This window comes from Phoxinus phoxinus (genome assembly GCF_949152265.1).
Source record: "Phoxinus phoxinus genome assembly, chromosome: 24".
NCBI lineage: Eukaryota > Metazoa > Chordata > Actinopteri > Cypriniformes > Leuciscidae > Phoxinus > Phoxinus phoxinus.
In genome coordinates, this window is record NC_136899.1 from 26,715,214 (window position 1) to 26,736,112 (window position 20,899).

Consider the following 20,899-nt stretch of genomic DNA (forward strand, 5'->3'; position numbering starts at 1 on the left):
TAGCAGGACAGTTGAGAGAAAATAATAGAAAAGACCGCCTTCAAGTTTTTCCAAATTTACATTGCAATTACAGCAATATAGCTGTAGCAATTCAGTTGTGGATGTTTTGGTCACATAATTTTTCAATAAAATGCGCAAAGTATTTAGTGAAAAATCTTTCCTGTTCTCAGTTGTCCATGTCCGTGACAATGTGAAGTGATGCTTGCCATTTTAGCATCTTATCTCAACTTAATTTTATATATATGTAAGGGTCAATGACGTATGAGGATTTTTGACATTATTATTTTTAGTATTTTAAAATTGGCCTGTCGAAAATCCTTATACGTCATTGACCCATATATATATATATATATATATATATATATATATATATATATATATATATATATATATATATATATTTCTGCAACTGCGGGCACTTTTATGTCCCAGCAGTGAAATTTTTTATTTATGTTAAAATTTGTCATATGATGCTTTATAAATATATGCAGAGTGCCAATACACACCTTGACAAAAAATAGAATAACTGATTAATGTGATTTAATATAATATTATGAAGCATTTATAGCTCAAAACACCATTTTTGTTAACGTCCCACACCTGTGGTCTCAATGTTAAGATACATAAAATAAGCTAATTTAATGTCTTTACCGCAGCAAATTTAGGTGTTGCGGTAAAGACCTTGTGTTGCGGTAGAGACAAATTAAAGGTTTACTGTATATTCAATTACAAATATTCAGTATATTATTAGTACTGAAGTATATATTATATATTAGTATATATATAAACATGCCATTGTTGAACCGTAGATGAGACTTATTTTTATAGAAGTTTAGAAAAAAAAATGTATAAAATGAACGTTATTGTAAGGACACTTTTTAAGAAGATGACCTGAAAAACATAAAAAATAAACATGTTCCGGATTAAATTCTTAATGACTACATTCAATTTTGTGTACATTTTTATATGTATTACAGACTATGATGATTCAAATTGAAATTCATAGAGGTTGATTTTTTTTAAAATTGGGATAGTCAAAAGTGCCCATAGTTGCAGAAACACCCATATATATAACACATTTTTAACAAATAAAAACACATTCTTAAATTTCAGAACATCTCACTGTGACTGATCAACTGATCGACAAATGTAGCAAGATGTGAAACCTTAGCTTGTTTAGACTGAATACTTCTAAGGGAAGTTTTCACCTAGCTTTTTGTCTGGGTGGTACCGGCCTACCCTGGACCCCCCCAAAACCATCCATGCGTGTATGTATGAGGAAGGATGTGATGCTGCATATGTCAGTCAATGGTCATGTGGCAACGCCGCCATGCTGCTGTACCAGAAGTTAGGTTTGACAGCCCTAGTTTAAATTGATTACTGAGTGTCTGTGCAGCACAACATGGTTATCATCTAACAAGTTAACTTCTCGGCTTCAACAGGCTCGGTCAGCTTTCAGTGTGCACATTTCAGAATTTGCATATTTCATTAGCCCGTGTTTGATGTTAAACAATGTGCATCCTGCAATAGCAAAGCTCAGTACACAGCTGTTGCAGCGTCTATGTGTTTGTATTAATGTCTGTTTATTTATTTATTTTACATAATAGATTTTTTTTGTGACTTGCTATTTTTCAAAAACCTTTTTGTGAGATTTGCCTTGACTAAGTACGAATTACAATTATTTTCACAGAGCCATTATGTCCGCAAGGAGGAGGAGAAAGAAGCCTATAGACGATGCAAAGACATACATTCTGTCTTGCACTGACAAGGATGGGTTTATGCAGAGATTCATTGACACTTACAAAGGTAAGTTGCAGAAGATTTTTTTTTTTTTTTTGCCTTTGTCAAAGACAGACAGTGATCGAAGTGAGTGTGATACTTTACAGCCCAGGCAAGATTGTCAGAGTGCTTTGTCAGAATATTCTACTGAAGTGTCCAGAGAAGTAGAGCCTATTGCTGTGGTAGACTAGCTGCAGTTTAGAGTTTAAGGCAAATTTTCATCTTGATTGATCCCAAATAAGTGACATGGAAAGGAAAGGGCGAAGTTAATAGGGATAAAACATCTGCATTATAAAACATTAAAAGTAGATGTTATCATTCACATGTATGAATTTCAGTTCTTTTCTTGTTGTTTCCCTTGGCCTGTTGGGTCTTATTTTTCATTTACTGAGCTCCTAAGGTTTTTGAAAAGCATTCGTTTTGATTTTTAAAATGATGCAGGAACCATGAAGTAGCACTTTCTTCTTCTCTGTTTCTGCTTCAGCATACAGTTTTTTCCTCACAGTCTCTGGGTGTCAAACCCCAATTATTACAAATTTGTAATTAATAAAGTTATTGCACTTGAGAATCCGAATTTCAATGCACCTTTCGTTCACTGCAACTTAAAGTCCCACTCCGATCATCTTTTGAGCTATTTTAAAGTGTTCTCAGTGGTCTTTAAATTATGATTATGCAGTTTTTAGCCCAAATCAAAAAACATGTGCTCTTTTCCAGGACTTTGCTTCTGCAGAGCGGCAGTAGCTCATTAGCAATTCGCCTCTGCGTTGTGGGCGGAGCCAGCGCTGCAGTAAATTATGAAAGCTAATACCAATATCTCTCTTCTTAGCACTGCATCCCACTAAAGCACACAGGTGTTGATCCGCCATCGTCTTCTCTACTCCTCAGAACCTGAGTGGAGTGGGGCAGGAGCTTGTGGCCCCCCCCAGAGTTATTACATCACAACTCCAGTCTGTTTTAGGCTGCCTTATAGTGACTGCCATTGGTTCACAGCCATTTGAATGCAGAAATACTCAAAAATGCAATTTTGGGCTTAATTTTCTAAAGATATGTCCTCTAGCTTTAGAAAAATGCCACAAGAACATGTTAACAACACGAAAAACATGATTTTCATCGGAGTGGGTCTTTAAAGCTCATTTGCACAATACATTATTTAACCAGTCTCTCTATTTGTTGTATATACGTTTATTATATTGCTTTTCTGTGTCCTATATTTATTTTGTAAATCAGGATTACTTTCTGTTTTTTATATTGCTATTTAATATTTAGTTTCATGCCTTGCTGCGGCTACAATGTAATTTTCCAGTTTTGGATCAATATAGTACATCTGTCTGTCTGTCTATGTCAAAAGTCTGAGTTGCATGATGTTCTTACGCTTCACTGGTGTTACCTGCACTAAATGGTTCACGGCACTCTCAGTTTAAAGGAGTCATAACCTAGTATTACCTTGGATACCCACGCTCTATTATAGTCTTTTCAGGCTCTTCTAAAAAAATTAACACAGAGCTCCTCTGACCCTTATTTCTGAAGGCATTATTGTCTCGCGAGATCTGATGCGATATTTTGGCTGTCGTGGACGGTCATTTTAATAATTCAAATGAGGGGCGCGTTGATTGGTTGCAGGAAGGAGGGGGGTTGACACCGCAGGTAACTTCAGCATATCATTCCAAAATGACATCATGGCGCAAGTTGTGAATGAACCCGACCTGGCCGCAACCTACGGGATTCAACCGTAAATGCACGAGCCAGACTCTGAACCTGAGCTGGAAAGGTAAGATGTAGAGTCGATAGAAGTGAGATCAACGTTTGCTATCATGTGGTGTTTTTGCCTTGTTTCACGTTGTGGTTTTTTAGACATTCAAATTTGTGAACGATTCCGGCGTAAAATGATTAGCACAGACACAGACACCTAACGTTAAGCCAGTGGGAAGGGTTGTAGGAACCGCGTCATTAAAAATTAATTTAATCCACTGGTCCCTGACAGCTTGGTCCGTTCTTGGGAGAGAAAACACATTTAAGTTACATGTTGATTCTGGCAGTCAACAACAGAGCAACTCACGTGTGCGTAACTACGTTTCTGCATCTTTCGCGACTAAATATGAGGGGGAGAGGGCGGGCTTCCTGCAGCATAGGTCTGCGGTGTCCATATATGGTGTATCCAGAAATTAAAATCTCGTGTTTGAGTGCGCGTGCACGTGGGCTGGTTTACGAACCCTGGGGTAAACAAACGCTTCACTTTTAAATATCAGGTTCCCGGCCAGTGTATAATCGTTAGGCAATCATAACATACATTGATTCTCGTGGAAAAGTGAAAATTACAGGTAATGACTCCTTTAAGGGAACCGAACAGAGCATAGACAGGACCTCAGTAATGCATTAATGTGGATGGGTCTGCATCAAAAACATTTTTTGGCCACATAAAGTCTGATCAAAAAAGCACTTTACCTGTAGAGTGTGTATCACAACTGGGAGAGTGTTGAGCATTGTCTGCAGGTAATACACTGACTAGACGCAAGAACCTCAACCTCACTTTGAAAATACTGTAGTATCTCTTTTTGAGTCCCAGAATGAAATGTTTAATTATTATATATTATTGTAGGAAGAGGAGTGTTTGCCGCACACCCCATTGAACCCGGGGACTTCGTGTTGGAGTACAGGGGTAAACTCCTCACACAGGAGGAATGCAAGTCAAGAAAATACTCCGAGATTGAAAGCACATTTCTCTTTGACTTTCAGTGGCAGAATCATCACTTATGGTAAACATTGAAAGATGGATGTTTTGTATTGATTTAGAGAAATTATGAGTTAACCCTGAAACAAGGGTTTAATACTTGATGAATGAATGAAGCACAAATACTCTTAAATTCTTTTGAAAATAACTCTTTCAATAAAACTTTTAAAAGAATGTAAAACTATTACCATTTTTCTGATACTTTTCAGCCTGGATGCATCGGAAGAAGATCGATCTCTCGGAAGATTGGTCAATGACAACCAGAAAAATCCAAATTGCGTTATGAAAAAAATCATAGTTGACAACAAACCCCATTTGTGCCTTTTTTCTCTGAAGAAAATAGAAATAGGAGATGAAATTGATTATAACTATGGTGATTCAAAATGGCCTTGGCGCAGTAAGGTGAGTTGGTTAGATGAAGTATAGAGATTTCTTTATTTAAATTTTTTGTTGCAAAAGCAAATTTTGTATTTCTCCAATATTAACCATGTTTCTAATATTACTCTTGACTGTCTATGGAAATGCATTTAATCTTTGATCTGTGATGTGTGTTAAAATGAGTTCTTCTTTATCTGCAATCCAGTTGAAAAAAACCCAAGCTCCAGCCGCAGCAGTAGAGAATGAGACCAGCCCTGTTCCTCAGACGCTAAATGATGGACCAAACCCAGATCAGACCTGCACACAGGTAAAAGTACATTCAAACGCATTCATCTATGCTGACATGTGGTGGTGTTCTATTACTAAAGTGGACCAATGCTTATGTGGCTTTATATTGGCTGTTAAAGGCCAGGTAATGTCACACACACCGGCATGTTTCCAGTCATGTTCTTATGGGGTCCTTCCATCTTCCAAGTACATTTGTTTCTCTAGTCTCTCCTTTACACACTCATGTGTCTGTAGTCTGACCCATGTGGGGCCCTTCCGTCTAGTTCTTACTGTAATTGTTTTTAATGCACTATGGCAACACCTGACATGACCTCAACTGTGATTTTCACATTCGTAATTGTATACTGTATCTGAGCCGTTCGATGTTTTAAAGCAATATTTTGATTTGATCCACTGCAAACTCCTGGAATAGACGTGAGCTGCTTTTTAGTCCATGCTCTCAGTTGAAGTTCAGTGCTGTTTCACCATTAGATGACCTTATTAGCCTGTGAATGTCTCTTCAGACAGTTCTGAGACTCTTCTTGTCTGTCTATTTCAGGTGAAAGGCCTTCAGACTCCTGCCGCAGCAGTAGAGAATGAGACCAGCCCTGTTCCTCAGATGCTAAATGATGGACCAAACCCAGATCAGACCTGCACACAGGTAAAAGTACATTCAAACGCATTCATCTATGCTGACATGTGGTGGTGTTCTATTACTAAAGTGGACCAATGCTTATGTGGCTTTATATTGGCTGTTAAAGGCCAGGTAATGTCACACACACCGGCATGTTTCCAGTCATGTTCTTATGGGGTCCTTCCATCTTCCATATACATTTGTTTCTCTAGTCTCTCCTTTACACACTCATGTGTCTGTAGTCTGACCCATGTGGGGCCCTTCCGTCTAGTTCTTACTGTAATTGTTTTTAATGCACTATGGCAACACCTGACATGACCTCAACTGTGATTTTCACATTCGTAATTGTATACTGTATCTGAGCCGTTCGATGTTTTAAAGCAATATTTTGATTTGATCCACTGCAAACTCCTGGAATAGATGTGAGCTGCTTTTTAGTCCATGCTCTCAGTTGAAGTTCAGTGCTGTTTCACCATTAGATGACCTTATTAGCCTGTGAATGTCTCTTCAGACAGTTCTGAGACTCTTCTTGTCTGTCTATTTCAGGTGAAAGGCCTTCAGACACCTGCCGCAGCAGTAGAGAATGAGACCAGCCCTGTTCCTCAGACGCTAAATGATGGACCAAACCCAGATCAGACCTGCACACAGGTAAAAGTACATTCAAACGCATTCATCTATGCTGACATGTGGTGGTGTTCTATTACTAAAGTGGACCAATGCTTATGTGGCTTTATATTGGCTGTTAAAGGCCAGGTAATGTCACACACACCGGCATGTTTCCAGTCATGTTCTTATGGGGTCCTTCCATCTTCCAAGTACATTTGTTTCTCTAGTCTCTCCTTTACACACTCATGTGTCTGTAGTCTGACCCATGTGGGGCCCTTCCGTCTAGTTCTTACTGTAATTGTTTTTAATGCACTATGGCAACACCTGACATGACCTCAACTGTGATTTTCACATTCGTAATTGTATACTGTATCTGAGCCGTTCGATGTTTTAAAGCAATATTTTGATTTGATCCACTGCAAACTCCTGGAATAGATGTGAGCTGCTTTTTAGTCCATGCTCTCAGTTGAAGTTCAGTGCTGTTTCACCATTAGATGACCTTATTAGCCTGTGAATGTCTCTTCAGACAGTTCTGAGACTCTTCTTGTCTGTCTATTTCAGGTGAAAGGCCTTCAGACTCCTGCCGCAGCAGTAGAGAATGAGACCAGCCCTGTTCCTCAGACGCTAAATGATGGACCAAACCCAGATCAGACCTGCACACAGGTAAAAGTACATTCAAACGCATTCATCTATGCTGACATGTGGTGGTGTTCTATTACTAAAGTGGACCAATGCTTATGTGGCTTTATATTGGCTGTTAAAGGCCAGGTAATGTCACACACACCGGCATGTTTCCAGTCATGTTCTTATGGGGTCCTTCCATCTTCCAAGTACATTTGTTTCTCTAGTCTCTCCTTTACACACTCATGTGTCTGTAGTCTGACCCATGTGGGGCCCTTCCGTCTAGTTCTTACTGTAATTGTTTTTAATGCACTATGGCAACACCTGACATGACCTCAACTGTGATTTTCACATTCGTAATTGTATACTGTATCTGAGCCGTTCGATGTTTTAAAGCAATATTTTGTTTTGATCCACTGCAAACTCCTGGAATAGATGTGAGCTGCTTTTTAGTCCATGCTCTCAGTTGAAGTTCAGTGCTGTTTCACCATTAGATGACCTTATTAGCCTGTGAATGTCTCTTCAGACAGTTCTGAGACTCTTCTTGTCTGTCTATTTCAGGTGAAAGGCCTTCAGACTCCTGCCGCAGCAGTAGAGAATGAGACCAGCCCTGTTCCTCAGACGCTAAATGATGGACCAAACCCAGATCAGACCTGCACACAGGTAAAAGTACATTCAAACGCATTCATCTATGCTGACATGTGGTGGTGTTCTATTACTAAAGTGGACCAATGCTTATGTGGCTTTATATTGGCTGTTAAAGGCCAGGTAATGTCACACACACCGGCATGTTTCCAGTCATGTTCTTATGGGGTCCTTCCATCTTCCAAGTACATTTGTTTCTCTAGTCTCTCCTTTACACACTCATGTGTCTGTAGTCTGACCCATGTGGGGCCCTTCCGTCTAGTTCTTACTGTAATTGTTTTTAATGCACTATGGCAACACCTGACATGACCTCAACTGTGATTTTAACATTCGTAATTGTATACTGTATCTGAGCCGTTCGATGTTTTAAAGCAATATTTTGATTTGATCCACTGCAAACTCCTGGAATAGACGTGAGCTGCTTTTTAGTCCATGCTCTCAGTTGAAGTTCAGTGCTGTTTCACCATTAGATGACCTTATTAGTTCCTGTTCGATGTTTTAAAGCATCTTTTTGATTTGAATTTTGATTTTAAATATTTTGATTTGATGCACTGAAAACCCCTGTAATGGTCAATTGGACCATGGACCAATGCTCATGGGGCTTTAAAGTAGTCAGGTGACCTTATTGGGTTGTAAAGGCCAGGTAATGTAACACACACTGGCATCTTTCCAGTACCATTCTTGTGGGGCACCTTTTAATGCATTATGGTAACATCTGTGGAGAAAAAAGAAGAAAATCTGCATACTGGGTTAAAGCTCACAGTTACCTTTTTTATTGACTAAAAAACAAACGTTTCGATCCAAATGGTCTTCCTCAGGCAACTATATGATAGTATTGTAATACTATAGTATAGCTGTACACTGATTTTAACATTTATAATTGTACACTGTCTAAAAGGGCTGATGTTCACATTTCTGGATTTAGATTTTTAGTCAGACCATGCCATGTTTCTTTGGCCAAACTTTCTAATTCCATACTTACTGAATTTTTGTTTATTTTTAGGTATTTACTGTCCAAGGATTTTCACTGGTTGATTATCCAGATAGTGATGAAACTGATGAGGATGGTATGGAAAACGAACCTCCCACCCCACACCTGGATGTTATTATAGGGCAGAATGATATTGGCCCAGATGTTTCAGATCATTTGTACGATTCAGATGAAACTGTTGTGAAAGAAACTTGTGATGAGGCTTCTCCAAGCAACCATTCCAACAATCAATCGGATGATGAACTTGTTCCACCATTGAGACGCACAAAAAGCATTCTGGTAAGCCCCAAAACACATTTTAACAATATAATTAACTTGTTTATGTGATCAATTTTGTGCCACTAGTAAGTGAATTTGAATTATTTTATATTTGAATGGGAATCATTCACTTTGAACCTGAATCGATTGTTTTGAACAATTGCTTTTAAAATCTGAATCTAAATGGACTCATTTGAAATTGAATCTATTCGATTGGCATAAACACCTTTAGGAGTGATGTCCAGAGATCAGCGCTCAGGTGTGTTCTTAAAAAAAAAAAAAAAAAAAAAGATACAACGTGCCCAGTGGTGTAGGCTACTGGTCAGCCAGCATACCGGGACAAACCCCGGTAGGCCGACGCTATCACTCCCGGACGCCGCGGCCGGTCTCTGTTGCCAAAATCCGGTCGCGTCCTCCTCCTCGCCTGGTGCATTAATTATCAATTAAATAGAGATCACCAACAATCAATCAGTAATCATTTATTAGAGAGCTCAACTCTTCTTTTCTGACTGATTGCTGATTTTTTATTGATAGGGAGACAATTGTGAGGTGAGGAAGACACTTCGGAAAATTGACTAATCTCTCCCTCTCTCTTGAGTAGTTCCATGTCTACAGGAATGACACCATATCATTATGATGAATCATTTGCTGTGAAGTCATTCAATTTAACAATCAAATGCATGAAAACTAAAACGTTACTCTTTTTTTAATAATTTTGTCAACGTTTACTCCACCTGAAAGGCAGTTTGGACATGGGCCTCAGCAGGTGGATGGAGGGGTAATATTGGTCAATAATTTTCATAGGTGTCTAGCTCACCTGACAACCTCTGAATGGTCTCCCTATCAATTAAAAATACAGCAAAATATCTCCATGTCTCCCTTTTTGCAGATGGACAGAGTACGAGATTTTACCCACAGTCTCTATGATTCAAGTAGCGACGGTGCAGAGGAGACTCCTTTTTTTAAGCCTGAAAGGGATTCAAAGAAGCTGAGAAGAAGGTCTTGCCGTCCCGTAAGTCGGGGGGAAATGGTCCATACACATTTTTCTTAATTTAGTATCCTGAGCCTGTTCAATCAGTATACTCAGGTTTTTTATATTTAATGTTGCAAAAATAGTTATTAAAAGATGTGTGTTTGTTTTTAAAGATTCAGATGAATCTCTTGGAATCGGATGACTCAAACTTAGGTAGCGAAGAGGAGTATATTCCAAATCCCATGGATGAAAGCGCAGAAAGTGATAGCAGTATGGAATTAACCCTGGAAAAGGAAAAAAAGAACAAAGGTGCATCATCCAGTCAGAGCAAGTTTAAGCCCAGAGAGAGAAGAAGTAGATCCTCCCGAGAGAGTGGAAGCGAGTCCTCCAGACAGAGCAAGTCCAAGCCCAGAGAGAGAAGAAGTAGATCCTCCCGAGAGAGTGGAAGCGAGTCCTCCAGACAGAGCAAGTCTAAGCCCAGGGAGAGTGGAAGTAGATCCTCCAGAGAGAGTGGAAGCGAGTCCTCCAGTCAGAGCAAGTCTAAGCCCAGGGAGAGTGGAAGTAGATCCTCCCGAGAGAGTGGAAGCGAGTCCTCCAGTCAGAGCAAGTCTAAGCCCAGGGAGAGTGGAAGTAGATCCTCCCGAGAAAGTGGAAGCAAGTCCTCCAGACAGAGCAAGTCTAAGCCCAGGGAGAGTGGAAGTAGATCCTCCCGAGAGAGTGGAAGCGAGTCCTCCAGACAGAGCAAGTCTAAGCCCAGGGAGAGTGGAAGTAGATCCTCCCGAGAGAGTGGAAGCAAGTCCTCCAGACAGAGCAAGTCTAAGCCCAGGGAGAGTGGAAGTAGATCCTCCCGAGAGAGTGGAAGCAAGTCCTCCAGACAGAGCAAGTCTAAGCCCAGGGAGAGTGGAAGTGAATCCTCTAGTCATAGCCAATTTGACTTTAGCCAGAGAAGACTTTTGGAAAGATGTCATGATCCCACACAAAGATTTCCAAATAGCAGAGTTGATGGGAATGAAAAGGAAATAGCAACATATTCTGAAAACAATGTTTCAGTGCCCCTGGAAGAAGAGCAGTATATATTTGTCAGTCCAACTTTAAAGAAAGATGATGGATCCAGAAGCTATAACAAGAAACATTTCTGCTTTTATTGCAGGAAGTTTGTCCAGAAAATGTCAAGACACTTGTGGCGTAAACACCAAGATCAATTGGATGTTGCGAAAGCATTCAGTTTTCCAAAAAACTCAAAGGAAAGAAAACTACAATTGGACTACATACGAAATAAGGGAAACTTCGAGCACAACAGTCATGTTTTGGAAACACAAAAAGGAAAACTAATCCCATGTAAACAACCGGGGAAAAAATCAGATGGACATAAATTTGCACATTGCATTCACTGCTATGGGTTGTTCTCAAGAAGAGCGATGTGGCGGCATTTCAAGGTCTGCAGTTTCAAACCCCAAAGTACTAAACCAGGTAAAAATAGAGTTCAGGCATTGTGTGCTTTCGCTGAACCTTCTCCATCGGAATATACAGACGCGTATTGGAAGTTCTTGAGTGTAATGATTCAGGACAAGATTGCAGTTGCAATTAAAGGAGACAACTGCATCCTCAATTATGGGTTCAGGTTGTTCAAAAAGAATGAGAAGATAGTTAGTCAACACCAGTATATACGCCAAAAACTGAGAGAACTTGGCAGGCTTTTATTGGAAGCTAAAAAAATCACGCATGTGAAGACCATTCAAGAACTCATCAAACCTGAACAGTACTCCCAGGTTGTCAGAGCTGCAAAGAACCTATCTGGATTCAGTGAGGAAACTGGCATATACCAATGTCCCTCTCTTGCACGCAAGGTAGGACACAGCCTGCATTCGTTGGCTATGTTTATCAAGTCCGAAGGACTGAAAAAGAAAGATAAAGAAACCATTAAAGATGCTGAGGAGTTCGCACAGTTGTATTTAGAGAGTTGGAGGTTTGATATTGCAGGCCAGGCATTAACCCAGCTTAACCGGGCCAAATGGAATGCACCGCAACTTTTACCTCTTACACAAGATATCCAAAGGCTACATTGCTATCTAGAAGAAAAACAGCAGCAACATCTCAAAGATTTAAAAGAACATCGTTCATCCACAAATTGGAAGGAACTTGCAAAAGTAACGCTGACTCAAGTTATGCTTTTTAATCGGCGGAGAGCAGGTGAAGTGTCCCGAATGCGCCTGTCTGCATACTTATCGAAGGACACATCAGAGGAACAAGGAGATGTAAATTTGGCCCTCACAGCGCTTGAGCAGAAGCTCTGCAGGCATTTTGTGCGAATAGCAATTGTTGGAAAAAGAGGAAGGAAGGTTCCTGTTCTTCTAACCCCATTAATGAGACAATCACTTGATGCTCTTACTGAGAGCAGAGAAGAATGTGGGGTGCTGAAGGACAATGAATATCTGTTTGCATTGCCAAAATCTGCCCATTACCTCAGGGCTTGTGACTGCATGAGGCAATTTGTCAGTGAATGTGCTGACATAAAAAATCCTCAAGCGCTAACATCAATTCAACTGAGGAAACATATTGCTACCCTGTCTACTGTATTGAACCTCAAAACCACTGAGCTTGACCAGTTGGCAGACTTCCTTGGTCATAATATCGCTGTTCACAGGAAACACTACAGGCTTCCAGAAAGCACCCTCCAATTAGCCAAAGTAAGTAAAGTCCTCCTGGCAATGGAACAAGGACGCCTAGGAGATTACAAAGGAAAGAGCCTCGATGAAATACAAGTCGATGTGAATGGTAATTAACTTTATATTCTTGAAGACACAATCATTTGAGAGATGATACTACTGTTGTATACTCTTGCAGATTGCCCATAGTTTCAGCTTTCCAAACTAAATTTTTTATCAATTATCATTTTAGAGACCATTGACATGGAGGGACCTTTAGCAGAGGACATTGAAGGTATGTGTATACCATGTTCCTAAATTGATTCTAAATGATCCATTTTAGATATTTTGTGTATTGTATTCTTAAGTTATTTCCCTCTCCAGATATCAGTATGCTAGGAGATGATGGGACAGACGATGAGGTCAGCATGTCATCCACGGAAGAATGTACCTCCACATCACAAAGTCAAAACCAGGGAGTGTCTGCAACCGGTGAGCTTAAACGCAATTCTTACCTTTCGTGCATTTCACACAGCACGTGGCTAAAATGTTAACATCAACAACTCCACCTCCCTCCTTTGTCCCACCCACCTCTTTCTCCTGCAACTCTGTCAGGAGACCTGTCTGATGCAGAGGCTGCACAATCAGTCAAACACAACCCCAGTTTTAAAACTGAACACTGCGTCAGTACTGCCTGAAATTACAAGTACCATTAACTTTGAGGTTAGCGTGAACCCACCTATTGCTTATAGGTTGCTCTAATCTCTAGGCACAGACTTCATACAGGGATTGCACAGCTACTCCAACACGTCCCTGTCACTACAGAACATCTGGAATGTGCGCGATAAAGTGATGCAGGACAATTCCCTGAGCACATTATTCAAGTCTGCTTCATAGCCGCAAACAGACTCCACGGTTGTCCGCATTGCTGAGCAGTGACCGCACTTGCACTGCAAAGGGTTGCCGACCCTTTCCTCACTGTCATCTCCGTCCGGAGCCGCTGCAGCTCCCTCAACTTCCGCAAAAACGGGCCTCTCAACCCTCCTCCTCATCACTGGCTCAAACGCATATGCCATCGGGTTAGATGACATCAAATAAACTCGTACAGCCTTGTCGTCTTGACATGTTTCCTCCTCGTCTGTGTACTCATACTCAACTCGCTGTAACTGTGTACTCGTCTCGCTGTAACTGTGTACTCGTACACAGTTGAAGAGGAAAAATGTTTGAGTAGCCGTGCAATCCCTGCGTGAAGTCAACCTATAAACAGTAGGTGAGGGCACACTAACCTAAACGTTAATGCTACTTGTAATGTCAGTAACAACAGTCGCTTTCTGTCTGATGAAATCAGTTCATCTTATATTGTCCAACATACAATCTTTTCGGCGCACAGCTACTTCAGCACTAGTGGACTGCGTGGGACGGTCTGTCGTCCGTACACTATATGAGGAAATATACTGCTTGAGTGCCACTATCCTTTAGGTCTTAGATGTTTCCCTGCTGCAACACACCTGATTCATTGTGCAGAGCTTGGCAACAAGCTGTTTGATCTATTTAATTTGAATCAGGTGTGTTGAAGCAGGGAAACATCTCAGACCTGCAGAATAGTGGCCCTTGAGGACTGGAGTTGCCCATACCTGGGCTAACATGACAACTAATATTTTCACGTCTCTAGTCACTTGAAAAGAATTTAGGACGATAGGAGACGGGATGAAATAAACTGTGTCTCTCTTTAAGAGACACAGATCCCATATACCGACTTCTTGTTAAGTGCCTTGAGACGACATCTGTTGTGAATCGGCGCTATATAAATAAACTAAATTGAATATACTAAATTATTTTATAAAATAACACAACCACTGTACTGACGGCTATTACATATTTCATGTAGTGTATACTACAATAAAGTAATTTCTTTGTCCAGATGTCAGTATGCCAAGAGAAGAGGGGTCAGAAGATGAGGTCAGCATGTCATCCCTGCAAGAATGTCCCTCCACATCACAAGTCCAAAACCGGAGTGTGTCTGCAAAAAAGAGAGGTAAGCTTTGGGGCTTGCACTCTCTTTTCGGCCAGAGCTGCTCATTTATTTTTAAGGGCTTTTACTTTGCTTCCTTGACTCAACACTTGAAATATGTCTGTCCCTCCTTACTGTCCGGTGCCACAAGCCTGACAGTGGCTTGAAAGAAGCTGTTGCAGGAACAGACCTTGTGAGCCTGCATTGTTGTAGGGTTGGGGAAAGACTGGCATTATCACCTTTATATCAATAAGTTGTATTTAAAAAAAAAATCTTTAACACTTTATGGAGTTACTCAGGAAAAATGCTTGCATTTCCTCCAACAACGGAGGTGTACAGTGACCAGTTGAAAAACTCGAACAACCTATAATCACCTTAAATACCTCCTAACTGCTAGTGTTCCTTCATCCAAGTCTCATTAAGCCTCCACATGCAGCTGACTTTATTAAATAACCTTTTAAAAGTGCCTTGTAAATAGAAAATATTATTATTATTATTGTTTTTATTATTATTATTTTGTGAAATGCAAGAAAGAATAAAATTGCTTTAAGTGAGAGAGAGAGTGTTTATACTCGAGTGTAGGGTAAAAGCATCCTGTTGCAGTTTCTTTTCCAGAATTATAATGTAATGCCGTCAGAAGTACAATGAGCCACTGCAAACCACTCAGTTTAATAAATACAACACACAAAGAAAAAAGAATGCAATCAAAACAGTTAACTATAAATAAAGTTAAAAAGCAAAACTAAACGGAATGCGTCTGAGCAGGCACTCCTCCGTTGCTTTCTGCCTTTCGTTCACCCGTTGCAGCTCTTCCTTCAGCCAGTTGTCGGTCGTTCTCATGGGGGTTTTGGCAAAAGAGGGAGCACGGGGCTTGGAGAAGCTGGCAGCACAGGGGGGCTGGGGTTTTCCCACCGCTTCATGCTCTCTTTCAGCAACGAGACCCAAACATCCGGAGACTCGTGATCACTCTGGCCAATCACAAGAGAGTACATCCACGTAGCTGCGTTTGCGTAGCTGGGCAGCACGTCAGGTCCGAAGAGGTGCCCATCAAGCTGCATAATTAAGAATTAATGTGCAGTGTTTTTGTTTTTACCAAACCAGTGTATAAAATGAATAATAATCTCAGTCATGTTATTATGAAGAGTTGTTTATTCCAACAAATAAGAACTTTATTTATTTACATTGTTAACAGTGCAATGTCTGCAGTGTTCTCTCACTCTCCACTGAAATCTGTGTGCTCCGTGTGAAGTCCACCTTTACTTATAGTGGTAATCCCAGAAACGGTTCCTGTCCTCTGAAAAACAGAGGCGGACATCACACTTGCTGCATTGGGTATTGGTGTACCCTTTACTGCAATGTCTGCAGTGCCCTCTCTTTGTCTTCAGGGGGAAATGTCCAGTTTGGTCCATGCGCACATCCATGGGCGGTGGTTTGCGTGACTTTTTAGAAGAGGGAGCCTTTGGACTTCCATCATCCATGTGTGGTCTCTTTCCACTATTCGGAGGGCTCCTGTCTCTGGGCTCTTGTTGATTGAAGATGGCCGTCCTCTCTTTGGTGTTTTCAGTGTTGTGTCCACCAGATTAGAATATAAAGAACAAATGTATCAATTTATGTACATCTCAAATACCAGTGTGATTTATCACAAACAAGGTAAATAGCACAAATAGATCATTACCGTAATGAGAGAGGAAGCCAACTGTGCTTGGAACTTTCTCATGTTCAGTATCTCCTTCTTTGGCATCCTGAGAGTATAGGCTGTGCTGCTTGTAGAGGAGCCAGGCGTTGACCACAGCAAGGGTGATTGTGTGCCAGAAGATGTACATGTACCACCGCCAGGATTTCAGTGCGTACTTGTGTTTTGCTGTAAATTAGTCCAACAAATCCACACCTCCCATGTATTTATTGTAGATGCCCACAATGGAAGGCTTTCTAACGTCAATGTACGTTTTGGCGGCTTTGTCCCAGTGTTGAATCTCCTGAACAGGTTCTGGTCCAGCGAAGGATGACACAAGTGTCACCGCCCTGTTGTCGTACCATTTGACAGCACAGATGTTATTTCCCCTCCACTCTGTGGTCAAAGCCTTCTCTGCCCTTCTTCTTCAAGCTCTTCACATGTAAAGATTACAGTTGGGTAGATGCACTTGCCTGGCTGTTCCCACATAATGGATTCCTTGCTCAAGGAGCTTCACTACCAGTGGAACGAAGGTGAAGTAGTTGTCTGCCTAGATCTTGTTGTGTTGACCCTTTGGAAATGTGGAGGCAAGCTTTATTACAACAACACCTGACAATCCAAGTTCAGATTTGACTCGTACTTCATTGTTGCTCCCTTGGTAAACATCAAAGTCAAGCATCATGCTAAAGATTCCAGCTTTCACTCATACTTTAAAGCCCCATGAGCGTAGATTACCTTGCATATACTTCTTGATGCAGCTGAACTTCCCGTTGAAGGGTATCATCATCTTGTCCATGGAATGTGCTCTTCTGGTACCACCTGCAGGCAGTTTTCTCTGAGTGAATCAAGCCGTGGTCTGAGTTTCCAGAGTTTGTCCCTCTTTTCAGTCTCTGGCACGGTTAAATTGTTTACAAAATGTAATGTTCCATCCTCAGGTACATGCCCAATGCTGCCTGTATTTCTTTTGTATTAGTGTTGACTAATCTTTTGTCATTTTGAATGCTGTACTCATTCGTATTTGTTGCCAGAGCTTGAACCAAATCTTCTGACACAAACTTTTGGAATATTGCAGTGATGTGTGGAGGGAGGTGACATCATCTGTGAGAGCTTGACCAGAAAAATCAGTGACGTCTGTCATGTGGCATGATGTATTTCTTTGATTGCCCGGGCTCAATATTCACATTAGCTGGACAATCGGTAGGTTCTTGGTTTTCTTTGACCACAGAGACATCAATATCTGATTCTTCATCACTTGCATCAGTGTCGTCAAAATCTATGTCCACATCACTTTCTCCTTTTTGGATGATGGCAATTACATTGTGCACATTGTACCGAGGATTTCTCCTTGCTGGTGGGATTCTGAAATGAAAAAGATAAAATTGAAACAAATGTACATTGTATATACAAATAGCACACATGCCTCATTATGACGTGTTCACACTTTTGACTGAAGCAGCCTATTCACACATCTCACCGGTCACACTATACCTAATGGCTCACCTATAGTAGACTGTGATTGTAATCCTTACAGGAATGCATTCAGCGTCCAGTTTACAACAAAATCTAACAGTGAGGAACATTTACACCTGTGCCAGAACAAAGCACCAGGAGCATCCCGCACAACTTGGAGGATTGGCCAGGTGTCTCTTGCAAAAGAGATCTTGGATCTCAATGGGACAGACCTGGTTAAATAAAGGTTATAGGCCTAATGATAATAAGCACTTTGACTATAAATTGATAAGAACATTTTGTTTATCAGTAGACTAAGAAAGGGAAGATTTGCACAAACAGAATTTCTTTGTTAGTAAGTCCTGCAGAATTTGATAGCAAATTATAATGTTTAGATATGGCAATATATCTTTCAACTTTAGTCTCTAATACAGTATAGAATATGTAATCCGATATAAAGCTAAAGGGTATAATGTTTAAATCATGTATAATTTGTTGTGAACATTTTCATTTAAGTTCCCCTCAATATGTTCCTCTTAAATACAGGGCAATTATGACTGCCACTCTCATCCAACATTGTAATATTGCAACATTTATAAAACAAGCTCTAAACAAAATTTAGGGCATATTTTCAACATTTACTGTATATGTCCTTGTTCTAGACACTGTAAGAAACACAGAAAAACATATTCCAAGCATTTTACTTACTTGAAGATGAATCCAGTCCAGTAAATCAAAGGGATGTTGGTTGATCAGAAAGTTGTAGGATATGTCACTTCTTGACTTAAGGGTGGGCTTTGTATACAAATCCTGGATCCAATTACATGGTTGGAATAAAATGTAAGACCCACAGATCATATTGATGTGGTTGTATAAACAAACAAACAAGAAAAAAAAGACAAAAGGGGTTTTGGGGAATAACCACAATTGTTGTAATTCTGAAACAGTGGGTCTTACAGGGTTAAGTAAGATTACAATTTCTTTATAAAAGAAAACCTACAATATTTTTTTTTTTTTGCCTACATAGGAAAACAAACGGCCGTCAAAAGAAGCTGGACCCCAGACGAGTGTGCTGCAGTGGACACACATTTGAGGAGATTTATTGTAATGAATCAAGTTCCTGGTAAAGAAGAGTGTCAGCGCTGTATTTCTGCAGAACCTCAAGCTCTCAGAAACAGAGACTGGAAAGCAGTTAAATATTATGTTAAAAATCGCATTACAGCCCTGAGAAGAAAAGTATAGTGTGAAAGCACCTAATGGATCTGAGGTAAAACCAAAACATTAGAGGTAGGATCTTAAAATGTTTTGTCTTTGGTTGTGTTCTGTTGTAACGTTGTTGTTGTTGTTGTAAGGGTTTGCTCAGGTTTTATGGCTGTCCAGTGGCCTACAAATATACACATTTCACAGTACTTATTTAATTTTATTTTTAATTTGATGGATGTAGGATGGATGTTGGATGGATATTGAATAGATGTTTGATCGATGGATGGATGGATGTTGGATGGATGTTTCGAGAGATGGATGGATGTTTGATGGATGTAGGGTAGATGTTTGATGGATGGATGTTGGATGGATGTTGGATGGATGTTTGATCGATGGATGGATGGATGTTGGATGGATGTTCGAGAGATGGATGGATGTTTGATGGATGGATGTTGGATGGATGTAGGGTAGATGTTGGATGGATGTAGGGTATATGTTGGATGGATGGATGTTGGATGGATGTAGGGTAGATGTTGGATGGATGGATGTTGGATGGATGTAGGGTAGATGTTGGATGGATGGATGTTGGATGGATGTAGGGTAGATGGATGTTGGATGAATGTAGGGTAGATGTTGGATGGATGTAGGGTAGATGTTGGATGGATGTAGGGTAGATGTTGGATGGATGTAGGGTAGATGTTGGATGGATGGATGTTGGATGGATGTAGGGTAGATGTTGGATGGATGGATGTAGGGTAGATGTTGGATGGACGTAGGGTAGATGGATGGATGTAGGGTAGATGTTGGATGGACGTAGGGTAGATGTTGGATGGATGTAGGGTAGATGTTGGATGGACGTAGGGTAGATGTTGGATGGATGTTGGATGGACGTAGGGTAGATGTTGGATGGACGTAGGGTAGATGTTGGATGGACGTAGGGTAGATGTTGGATGGACGTAGGGTAGATGTTGGATGGACGTTGGATGGACGTAGGGTAGATGTTGGATGGACGTAGGGTAGATGTTGGATGGACGTAGGGTAGATGTTGGATGGACGTAGGGTAGACGTTGGATGGACGTAGGGTAGACGTTGGATGGACGTTGGATGGACGTAGGGTAGACGTTGGATGGACGTAGGGTAGACGTTGGATGGACGTAGGGTAGACGTTGGATGGACGTAGGGTAGACGTAGGGTGGACGTTGGATGGACGTAGGGTGGACGTTGGATGGACGTAGGGTAGACGTTGGATGGACGTAGGGTAGACGTTGGATGGACGTAGGGTAGACGTTGGATGGACGTAGGGTAGACGTTGGATGGACGTAGGGTAGACGTTGGATGGACGTAGGGTAGACGTTGGATGGACGTAGGGTAGACGTTGGATGGACGTAGGGTAGACGTTGGATGGACGTAGGGTAGACGTTGGATGGACGTAGGGTAGACGTTGGATGGACGTAGGGTAGACGTTGGATGGACGTAGGGTAGACGTTGGATGGACGTAGGGTAGACGTTGGATGGACGTAGGGTGGACGTTGGATGGACGTAGGGTGGACGTTGGATGGACGTAGGGTGGACGTTGGATGGACGTAGGGTGGACGTTGGATGGACGTTGGATGGACGTAGGGTAGACGTTGGATGGACGTAGGGTAGACGTTGGATGGACGTAGGGTAGACGTTGGATGGACGTAGGGTAGACGTTGGATGGACGTAGGGTGGACGTTGGATGGACGTTGGATGGACGTAGGGTGGACGTTGGATGGACGTAGGGTAGACGTTGGATGGACGTAGGGTAGACGTTGGATGGACGTAGGGTAGACGTTGGATGGACGTAGGGTGGACGTTGGATGGACGTAGGGTAGACGTTGGATGGACGTAGGGTGGACGTTGGATGGACGTAGGGTGGACGTTGGATGGACGTAGGGTAGACGTTGGATGGACGTAGGGTAGACGTTGGATGGACGTAGGGTAGACGTTGGATGGATGTTGGATGAATGTAGGGTAGATGTTGGATGGATGTAGGGTAGATGATGGATGGATCTTGA

General features: G+C 41.2%; 2 protein-coding genes and 1 long non-coding RNA gene across 3 annotated transcripts; 2 read left to right on the forward strand and 1 right to left on the reverse strand.

The window, feature by feature from the left end:
• Positions 1 to 909: 909 nt before the first annotated feature.
• Positions 910 to 11,069, forward strand: LOC306993029 (uncharacterized protein; the record flags this gene model as incomplete). Its single annotated transcript, XM_079602460.1, has 12 exons — positions 910 to 1,806; positions 4,376 to 4,532; positions 4,717 to 4,909; positions 5,091 to 5,198; positions 5,712 to 5,813; positions 6,333 to 6,434; positions 6,954 to 7,055; positions 7,575 to 7,676; positions 8,662 to 8,928; positions 9,797 to 9,919; positions 10,054 to 10,959; positions 11,031 to 11,069. Exons 1-12 carry the CDS (start codon positions 1,698 to 1,700, stop codon positions 11,067 to 11,069), a joined length of 2,310 nt encoding a protein of 769 aa, XP_079458586.1. The 5' UTR covers positions 910 to 1,697.
• Positions 11,070 to 11,216: 147 nt separating this feature from the next.
• LOC306992879 (uncharacterized protein) lies at positions 11,217 to 19,413 on the forward strand. Its single transcript, XM_079602146.1, has 5 exons — positions 11,217 to 12,655; positions 12,779 to 12,820; positions 12,910 to 13,017; positions 14,447 to 14,560; positions 18,685 to 19,413. Exons 1-5 carry the CDS (start codon positions 11,299 to 11,301, stop codon positions 18,897 to 18,899), a joined length of 1,836 nt encoding a protein of 611 aa, XP_079458272.1. The 5' UTR covers positions 11,217 to 11,298; the 3' UTR covers positions 18,900 to 19,413.
• Positions 15,734 to 18,659, reverse strand: LOC306992880. The gene is made up of 3 exons (XR_013796351.1): positions 18,366 to 18,659; positions 16,212 to 17,567; positions 15,734 to 16,085 (listed from the first exon to the last, which is right to left on the reverse strand). It is a non-coding gene; the product is annotated as an uncharacterized lncRNA (long non-coding RNA).
• Positions 19,414 to 20,899: the final 1,486 nt, after the last annotated feature.

What these genes read in the sequence shown, in the direction of transcription:
- LOC306992879 (XM_079602146.1), top strand. Translation starts at nt 11,299, where the DNA reads ATGTGGCGGCATTTCAAGGTCTGCAGTTTCAAACCCCAAAGTACTAAA. An exon ending in AATACAAGTCGATGTGAATG is followed by an intron (nt 12,656 to 12,778) that starts GTAATTAACTTT and finishes TTATCATTTTAG; the next exon opens with AGACCATTGACATGGAGGGA. An exon ending in TTTAGCAGAGGACATTGAAG is followed by an intron (nt 12,821 to 12,909) that starts GTATGTGTATAC and finishes TTCCCTCTCCAG; the next exon opens with ATATCAGTATGCTAGGAGAT.